The sequence below is a fragment of the Daldinia childiae genome (genome assembly GCF_008694065.1).
Source record: "Daldinia childiae strain JS-1345 chromosome Unknown Scaffold17, whole genome shotgun sequence".
Lineage (NCBI taxonomy): Eukaryota > Fungi > Ascomycota > Sordariomycetes > Xylariales > Hypoxylaceae > Daldinia > Daldinia childiae.
Window position 1 is genome coordinate 121,961 of NW_022984658.1, and position 9,500 is coordinate 131,460.

Consider the following 9,500-nt stretch of genomic DNA (forward strand, 5'->3'; position numbering starts at 1 on the left):
GTAGGTTACTAGGTTACCATCAGCCCTTGCTTTCCTCCTCCTCTTTCAACGCAACGTTTATATCATAGCTTCCGTACACTACCGATCGTCGGATAGTCTAGCCCAAAAGATGAAAGAAACCTCGTGCTCCTTTTATTCTTGGCTCGAATCTCACAAAGAAAAATGGCAAGAGTATTCGATAGGCCAAGCCTATAGAGGCCGCGGTGGTACCGCTCTCGGATTTTTCTTCTTATTCTCATGACTGTTGGCAACATAACGTCAGCTATCCGCCCGGATATCTGCCCAATCATCATCTCCGTAACTTGCATATGGCATCCCGGTAGCTCCAGGGATTCCATTCCCTTCCCCCGCACCACCCCAAGATTAATCCCCTAGACCGCCTAGAAGCCAGAGGACCTTGGGGTTGGGGGTGATGACCAGGTTGTTATACATATGTTATGTATTTTTTGTCATTAGGTGAGGGAAAACCACATTATAATAACCTGTCAAGTATCCCGTATTATCTCCATTATCTGCCGTAAGCCGTTTGTTTTTTTTATTCTTTTCCACCCCGGCCTCTGTTAAATAAGACCGAGTCCCTCTCGACTCTGGTCATTGTGTGTTCTGTCACTGCAGTGAACAACATCACACAAAAAAGAGCCTCATTTGCTTGATATAGCTCAACAATGGCGACAGTCGCTAAGAACGAAGGCGCACCAGCGCCTCACAACTCTTATGGAAATGCAATTGCCGATGAGTCCGAGATGCATCCTCCTCATTATGGCATGTCGGCGAGAGAATATTTGGCTACGCGTATCTCTACGCTGAAGCCTCCCATGACAAAAGCACCCAACCCGATTCGCTTAATTAGAATGTTGAATCGACACCAATGGGCTTTCTTTGGTGTCGCATTTTGGGCCTGGGTAAGTTTGATCAGTTTCCCCTCATCTTATTTCTCTTGTTGTTATTGTTGCTGACCGTGTTCGACAATATGTTGTGTGAATTATAGACATGGGATGCATTCGATTTCTTCACTGTATCGTTGACAGTTGACGACTTGGCCGAATCGTTCGACAGGTCTAACACGGATATCACATGGGGCATCACGCTTGTCCTCATGTTTCGATCTGTCGGCTCCATCATGTTCGGTATCGCGTCGGATCGTTATGGTCGGAAATGGCCCTTCATCGTAAATAACATACTATTTATCGCACTTGAATTGGTATGTCGCACATTTGCACATCACTTACATCATTCTTCATGCTCCCCAGAAAATCCATTGGAGGGTTCCACCCCCATGAATACCCCCATGAAGTTACCTCGTAGCGTGGCGTTCCTTAAGCTCGGGATGCCAATCACTATCCCACAGCTTGGCGTCGCTTGGCGCAGTGTTGGCAAAGCTTCATTTTTTGTGGTTCCAGCGTCGCGTTTGAGCGATATTCTTCTTTTTAAGAGTAACTTTAGATCGCTAACTTGCGAATTATAGGGAACCGGTTTCTGTAATACGTACGGTCAATTCTTAGCTTGTCGAGCTCTCTTCGGTGTTGCTATGGGTGGTCTTTATGGAAATGCCGCTGCAACAGCTTTAGAAGATCTACCGAACGAGACGAGAGGTTTAATGAGCGGTATTCTTCAACAAGGATACGCTTTCGGTTATCTCCTCGCTACAGCTTTCGCCCGCGGTTTAGTCAATTCCACGTCCCACGGATGGCGTCCTCTATTTTGGTTCGGTGCCGGACCCCCTGTCCTTTTCATCATCTGGCGTTACTTTCTACCCGAGACCAACACATACATAGAACACCAGGCAATGCGACGTGCTAATGGAAGTATCGGCAAGACGTTCGTGCAGGAGGGCAAGGTTGCTCTGAAGCATCACTGGATGTTACTTACCTACCTGGTCCTCCTCATGGCTGGTTTCAATTTCATGTCTCATGGCTCTCAGGACTTATATCCTACCATGCTGAAAAACCAGTTCAACTTCAACGCTAATCAAGTCACCGTGACCCAAGTTGTTGCAAATCTGGGAGCCATGTCCGGAGGAGCCGTTGTGGGTTTCTGCTCGCAGATCTTTGGTCGTCGTCTCAGCATCATCGTTATGTGCATCATCGGAGGTGCTCTGCTATACCCTTACACATTTGTCTCTAACGAAAGGATTATCGCCGCCGCATTTTTCGAGCAGTTTTGCGTCCAGGGTGCTTGGGGTGTCATCCCTGTGCATCTAATGGAATTATCGCCCGGTGCATTCCGAACCTTCGTCGTCGGCACCAGTTACCAGCTTGGTAACCTCGTCTCATCCGCCAGTTCCACGATCGAAGCCACAATTGGAGAGCGTTTCCCTCTCCCGCCTAAGGGCGAGGTAAAGCGGTACAACTATGGCATTGTTGTCTGCATCTTTATGGGCTGCGTTTACGCTTATGTTATCCTTCTAACTCTACTTGGTCCTGAGCATTTGAGCAGGAGCATGGATGTCGGCCATGATGCCGACGCGGTAGAGGTAGCTGGCCAGGAAAGCGTTAGCAAAGCCGTTGGGCACGGACACACCGGGCGCGAAGCCTCCGCGAGCGAGGACGGCGACCCGGAGAAAGGAACCGTTACCCATGCTCCTTAGGGGTAAATTTGCAATAGGCCGATCGTATTTGGAAGGGTACGGATCGACGCCGAGAAGCGGCGTACCGATATTCAGTGACCCGCTGTGGATGATTATGTTGGATCTATATAACAAGAATCGCTTGCAATTCTCATTCATTGATGATCGTGTTTGGATTTTGTTTTGAGATATAGGGTTTCCATAACTGGAACTTCACGCGGATATTGTATTTGGATGGAAGGATATGGCCGGGAACGCTTTTGATACCATTGACTTAGGATAGCGACACCAAAGTAGTCGTTCTGTGTCTATTTCTTGATGATAATGACTGATTGATATGATTTGAAATAAGATTCATTATTAATCTACAAATACCTATACATGACTCGTCTAGGAATGAACCCATCTTTGTATTATCGCTGTGGTGCTACAAGGCGCTATCTTCTTGTCATTAGTACGACTATATTGTCTTGGACAACGAGAATTTAGGTGTAATTGTATGACTGGCGGTCTCTTGGCATCGGGTTCTGATAGTGATCATTGTCAAATGATGGGTATAGTTTTTTGACCGAATAAAGCTTGACGATGTTAAGAGTTTACCGACCCCGATACCGAATGGTCAGCCCGGGTATTGTTCGTCTTGGCTGTCTTATGTTGAATCTCGGCGCCCAGAAGGTAGCCCAGAAGGTGGCCCTTTGCGTCATCCTAGCCATCGCAGGCTTATTTACATTAGATAATGCCTCTCTTATATAGCTTAATAAGACGCAATTATAGACCAGTTGGTTTGAAATCTTACCCATGTGTTCGTCGATCTACGTGTAAGTGGTGTCGTTTAACACGGGGGGTATCGTATGTTGGTAACTTATATCTTATATTGGGTAGTATTGAATTCGAGCACTATCCGAGCACTTTTAACGTTCTTTGGATTATTTATGAAAGGTAGGTATTTTAATACAACTATCTGTCTGGTATATATCTTAGATTGCCGAAATTATTCCCAACGGGCTGTTGTAAAATCTTAACGTGAAGTCATTAAGATCAAACTAAAGACTTTTCCTTGCGGACGACTAAGCTTCGACTATACATAAAGCTAATCATATAATTCTTATGGCTCATATCAGAGGGACGATATGATTGATTAATAAGTTTATAACATACTTCTTCGGCATACATACAAAACGAACATAATCAGTTCAGATAGGCACATTTACCTTCCAGATATCATAACAGCTGATTTTTCCGGTTTATGATTGGCTTTCAGTTGTAGTCTCTGTTGGAGGTGTGGCTACACATACATATATTGATAGCCACCCTGGCTGAGAGACAGGTTTTTGAACTCAGCATTGACGTCATCACCAAATCAACCTTCATCTTTTAACTTGTTTATGCCCGGTTTTGGGGACCAACCAGGAATCAAAAACTATTTTTTACGTGAGTATGAGGTTAAATGGTTCTAGATGTAGAAATTTAAGTTGTTAATCATTAATAAATTCATACCAAGCCTTGAAAAATCCTAGTGTTCCAATTACATCTCTATTTATTCCATCACGAATAATGGAAATTAATATCCCCAACATTATCGACGCGCCGCTATGCCGAATCGCGGTAATAGGAACGTAGGAATTATCTCTTCCAACCTTGGTCCTAATCATAATGACCCCGGCTTTCTCTCTAAGGACTTTCCACACTCTCCCCCAAAGCTATATATCACTGCTGAAGACAATGACTTCGATCTACTCACTGTTAATGAATGGAGGAGTGAGGGGTTCAATGTCGAGTATATCCCTATGGGCAACGGCGGTAATGAGTATCGAATGAAGTTAGAATCATTAAGTAGGAGTAACTTGGGCCCTTGCGAAACCTACGGCATCATTGGTATGTTTACAGTCTAGACAGACTGAGATACCCCTCTCTAGTTCCCGGATTTTACTCCTTAAGAGTGATATAGTATGTATTGTATTTCTAACACGGTAGTCCAGCGTACGGCGATGCAGCCAGCTTCTGCTTAGAGCACTTCCACGTACTCGATAATAATCCCGAGTTTAAGCTCTGCTGTCTCATCGCATACTATCCTACGCGCATTCCAGACACGCGTACCAAGTTCCCGGGGGGTATTCATGTACTTGTTCACCTTAGTACTGGCGAAGAAGTTGGTATCGTGAAGCAGACGCAGATAGTAGGAATCCAGGGCAAGAAAAGGACCGATAAACGAAAAATTGATCGTGGTATGGGTTCTGGAGGGACAATGCAAGTGTCGTATCCAAGCTACACCTATAATGCAGTACCCGGTTTTGCAGAACATGACCTGGACGAGTTTGATAGAGTCAGCGCAGAGCTTAGCTGGACTAGAAGCCTAGCAACGGTGCAAAGGGCGTTTCGGAGAGATGTCGACCTGGAGAAGGTACTCGAGCAGAATATTGAAAGTATGTGGAAAGCTTACCCTTATTCATTCGTGATGTTTATCTGACCCGATCGACAATATAAAATGGATGAATAAGATGGTAGCTTTAATATCGCTAACACTGATCAGGTAAATTCTACAACCGCCATTTACAACAGACCTTGTCAACTTATACGGCCCACAAGAGCCCTCACGTCACCTATGTCCCTACCTTGACAGGAGCTATTGGCTCCGAAGAGCTCCAGAGATTTTATTCCGAGTTCTTCATTGACAGGAACCCCGAATCCATGAAACTCACTTTGCTTTCACGTACAATCGGTTCCGACCGTGTCGTCGACGAGTTACACGTCTCTTTCAAGCATACGCAAGAAATGCCCTGGATACTTCCAGGTGTGCCCCCGACTAACAAGAAAGTCGAGATTCTCCTAGTAAGTATTGTGACTTTGCGGGGAGGCAAGTTATATCACGAACACGTCTACTGGGACCAGGCTAGTGTGCTAGTTCAAGTGGGTTATTGGATCCAAAGGTAGTGCCGAAGAAAGCTAGCGATGCAGGAGTTAAGCGGTTGCCAGTTATGGGGAGGCGAGCGGCTAAGAGTGTACTGGTAGGCTATGACGAGAGTGATGAGGGCGAGGCCACGAACGAGTTGATACCTGAGTGGGATGACGACGCCAATGACGACGTAGGTAACACAGCAGATGAGGGCGATAAGAGTAACGGTGCCAAGACTAAGGAGACAGAAAAGGATGAGGAGACAACAGAAAGATTGGAGGAAAAGAAACCTGAACAATCGACACTAAGTCAAGAACAGCATGAAGATTCGAAAACACAAGGTGATTAATGGGACTTGTTGTGTTGACTAATACGAGCCCAAGATGCTCCCTGTCAAAAAGAGATTGGAATTTGTCTCAAATCATGTACGTTTAGATATATCAATAGTTTATACCGGTTTCTAGCCGCCGATCTTTAGCTTAACTTAGGTTGTCTATAATATTATTATTAATGTTGTTTTCCACTAACACTACAGTACAACGAAGCCTCTTAAGTGGCCGATCTAAATGGGCTTACATTAGGGGTTTATTTAACAAGATGATAGGTCTGAAACTAAATAGCCACTAGGTCCAACCACTTATATATTGATTGATGTCTGTTCTTAAGGGCTATGCTGAGATGGCTTTGGCCTGACTTATAGCCGGTACCTGCATTGTTTGAGATTATATTTGGCTTTTGTAAGTTTTATATACAACTACGTAACTATTAACTATACTATAACTACATTTATCATTATTCTAATAGAGGTGTTATAGACTAGGTTAAATGTGTATGACAGTTATACGTAAAATTGAATCTCTTATCTTATTATTTCGTATATAAAATGAAGCTTAGATAAACTACATTACCGCACAGTCTATGTTATATACCGACCATATAGGAGGTGGGGTGCCGAATAAGAAATCTCATCAGCCGCATGGCGTCCGTGTGCTAGGGTGGTTTTAATCGGGGTATCGGAGTCGGTCTCACCCCGATTTGTCGCCCGATTCGTTTCAAGTTAGTAGAATTCACGACGAAACGTAAATATCTGGGCTTATTTATGCATCGTGAAAGCCATATGTCATCATAGAAAGTTAAGCCACATAATTTGTAAGCAAGAATCGTCCATACATAAACTAATTCATTGTAAAACGTGGAATGTCTTTAACTACATGTATTATGTATTATTGATATCATCCCCTGGTGTGATAAGGCAGCCAGACTTCCCCCCCCGATGCCGAGTCCGTAACACCGAATCGGGCGTTTATCGAAACGAATGCAAGAATTAGAAGAATTTACAAGGACTTATAATGACTTACAAGGACTTACAAGGGACTTACAAGGCTGGAAATGCTAAACCAACCATCTAAGTCTATCTTCAACTACCGTGATAAATCGTGCCGGATCGACAGGGGCATGGCTGTTTCCGACCGGGTTGTGGGAGGGATGTATGTTTTATAACCCTGATGATCCGCGCTTCTCGGCCCCGTCGACCTCTTCACATGGACTTATTTCGTGTAGTACGGAACAGTCAAGACGAAGATCAATCGCATTGGCCTTCTTGATAAGCCCTTTCTCTGTGTTCACCGTGCTCTCTCCCTCTGTACGAATATCGTTTATCATAGCGAAACGATGCGGGTTCCCCTTGTTATGCTCGATACGTACAACGTAGACGACTCGTCTATCTGATGATGATCAATCGCTTGACACAGGGACAAGCCCAACTCGACTCCACTAAGAACACACGATGGACTATTACCAACCGCCATCTGTGCGACATGATCATCGCAAGGTCGCTCTTTTGAAGGATAAGTAAGACATGTACCGCCGTGTGTTTTGCGACAATGTGTTTCCTTCCTTTCTTACTATCTCTTTTTTTTTCAATCTTTAATTATCCGACCAGACGCTGCCGGCAGTGTCTTTTTACCTTTCATTTCATTTTCATTACCTTCGCTTCGGCTACTGTATTTCTTATAATACTACTTATTTTTTATCGTCGGTTTCTTTTTTTCCTCCTTCAAAATGGGTATCGGGGTACTAGAGGATAGGCATATGACCAGGCCGCCGGGGACATCAAAGCTTGGCGAGGAAGAGGGTCCGGCCTTCGATACAGGTCAGTTATGAGAGCTCCTCTTGCTCTGCTGTCCGTTATCTCCCATGCTAAAATGAGTCTTTTTAGCGAGTACCAGCGATTTAAAGAAAGATGGCGACATCATCCTGGTTCCGCAACCGAGCGACTCGCCTAATGATCCCCTTAACGTCAGTATTATCGATTTACAACACTTAAGTCTTAAGTGGTTGAGGACTAATGAAGAGATGCAGTGGTCAATGGTGCAGAAAAACTCAATCATGCTCATTCTCGCCTTCAGCTCCGGCGTTACGACTTCGTAAGTAGACTCAGAGTTATATCTTTGACCTACGCAGATAATCTAACGTAAACAGGCTTGGCCCGATGATTTCACCTGGTTTGGTGATAATTAGTAAACAATACAATGCCAGTCCTGACATGGTATCTACATTCATGGTCGGGTCTATCCTGTTGTTTACAGGCGCAGTGACTTTCTTTACGGCTTCGGGAGCAAATATCTGGGGGAAGAGACCGTTCTTCGTTATATCTACACTATTGCTGTTAATATCAAATATTTGGGGTACTTTCGCAGATGTACGTCAAGCCACAGTGTTTACGCTTTTTCCTCCTTCTCCATACTAAGACCCTATAGTCCTTCCCCTCGCTGGCCGCTATGCGTATCTTTCAAGGAATCGCCTCCGCTCCCCTAGAGACGCTGGTCACGTCGACGGTTTCGGATCTATTCTTCGTCCACCAGCGAGGATTACGCTTGTCATTATGGGGAGTGATGTTAGGAACAGGTGTTTTGCTAGGCCAGATCATTTCCGGTTACATCATCGAGGCGATGGGTATCACTGGTACCTTTGCTATTAGTGCCCTTATCTTCTGCCTAATATTACCCCTTATGTACTTCATAATCGTCGAGACCACGTACACGAAGCCGCGCAACACCAAGTTCGACGAGAAGCGCCCAGGGTCGCGAGCATCCTCGATAGGGAGTATGGATCTCAAAGGCGATGACCCACTCAGCGAGCCAAAGGAAAGTTACAAGAGCCAGCTCCGTATTTTCCGTGGCCGGTTATCTGACGACGCCTTTTGGAAGGGTGTGGTTAAGCCATTCCCTCTCATTTGTTTCCCTGCCGTAATATTTTCAACTCTCGTCTACGCATCTTTCTTCTGTTGGCTCTTGATGATTGGTGTCTTGTCTGTCAACATATTCTCTGCGCCTCCGTACAACCTTACACCAGCGCAGGTTGGACTCACCAACATTCCCCTGGCCCTTGCCACGTTAATCTTCTCGCCACTTTCCGGATGGATGGCCGACGCAATCCCTGTTTGGATGGCAAAGCGGAACGGGGGAGTTTTCGAGCCTGAGTTCCGCTTGGTCCTTATGCTCATTGCTATCCCATTTAGCACAGTAGGATTTATCGGGTTCGGGATCGCTTCTTCCAAAGGTTTATCCTTAACTTGGTGCTTAGTGTGGATTACGATGCATTCGATAGCCGTGCCATTCGCCTCTCAGGCATCGATCAGCTACGTTATTGACTGTCATACTAAGGATGCCAATCAGGCATTTGTGACCATCAACTTTGTCAAAGCGCTTTTAAGCTTCGTCGCATCGACTATCGGAAACGGTCTGCTTGCCAAGTTTGGGCCTCAGACCCTATTCATCGGAATCGCAATGCTAAACCTAGGAATCAGCCTACTAACCATCCCTAGTTACATCTATGGCAAGAGACTAAGGAGCTGGGTGGCGAGAAGCGAATGGGCGAAGAAGATTTGAACGGTGCAATAACAACATACACGTTTTCCTTGGTGTGTAGGGTCTATGCTTGTATTGCATAGGATATTTGTTGACGATTGACTTGATTGAATCCTGTATCTCGGGGTTCGTGAGAGATGGACTATATGATGCGAACGGCCGCAAGTATTGT

At 45.1% G+C, this 9,500-nt stretch overlaps 3 protein-coding genes across 3 annotated transcripts; all 3 read left to right on the forward strand.

The window, feature by feature from the left end:
• Positions 1–665: 665 nt before the first annotated feature.
• On the forward strand, positions 666–2,587 carry GL218_09233 (Carboxylic acid transporter protein like protein; the record flags this gene model as incomplete). Its single annotated transcript, XM_033586060.1, has 3 exons — positions 666–902; positions 989–1,201; positions 1,466–2,587. The coding sequence occupies 3 exons, from the start codon at positions 666–668 to the stop codon at positions 2,585–2,587; spliced, it is 1,572 nt and encodes a 523-aa protein (XP_033439772.1).
• Positions 2,588–4,158: 1,571 nt separating this feature from the next.
• On the forward strand, positions 4,159–5,808 carry GL218_09234 (putative dienelactone hydrolase; the record flags this gene model as incomplete). Its single annotated transcript, XM_033586061.1, has 4 exons — positions 4,159–4,441; positions 4,546–4,989; positions 5,097–5,395; positions 5,461–5,808. 4 exons carry the CDS (start codon positions 4,159–4,161, stop codon positions 5,806–5,808), a joined length of 1,374 nt encoding a protein of 457 aa, XP_033439773.1.
• Positions 5,809–7,520: 1,712 nt separating this feature from the next.
• Positions 7,521–9,349, forward strand: GL218_09235 (uncharacterized protein; the record flags this gene model as incomplete). The annotated part of the gene is made up of 4 exons (XM_033586062.1): positions 7,521–7,611; positions 7,678–7,885; positions 7,941–8,160; positions 8,219–9,349. The coding sequence occupies 4 exons, from the start codon at positions 7,521–7,523 to the stop codon at positions 9,347–9,349; spliced, it is 1,650 nt and encodes a 549-aa protein (XP_033439774.1).
• Positions 9,350–9,500: the final 151 nt, after the last annotated feature.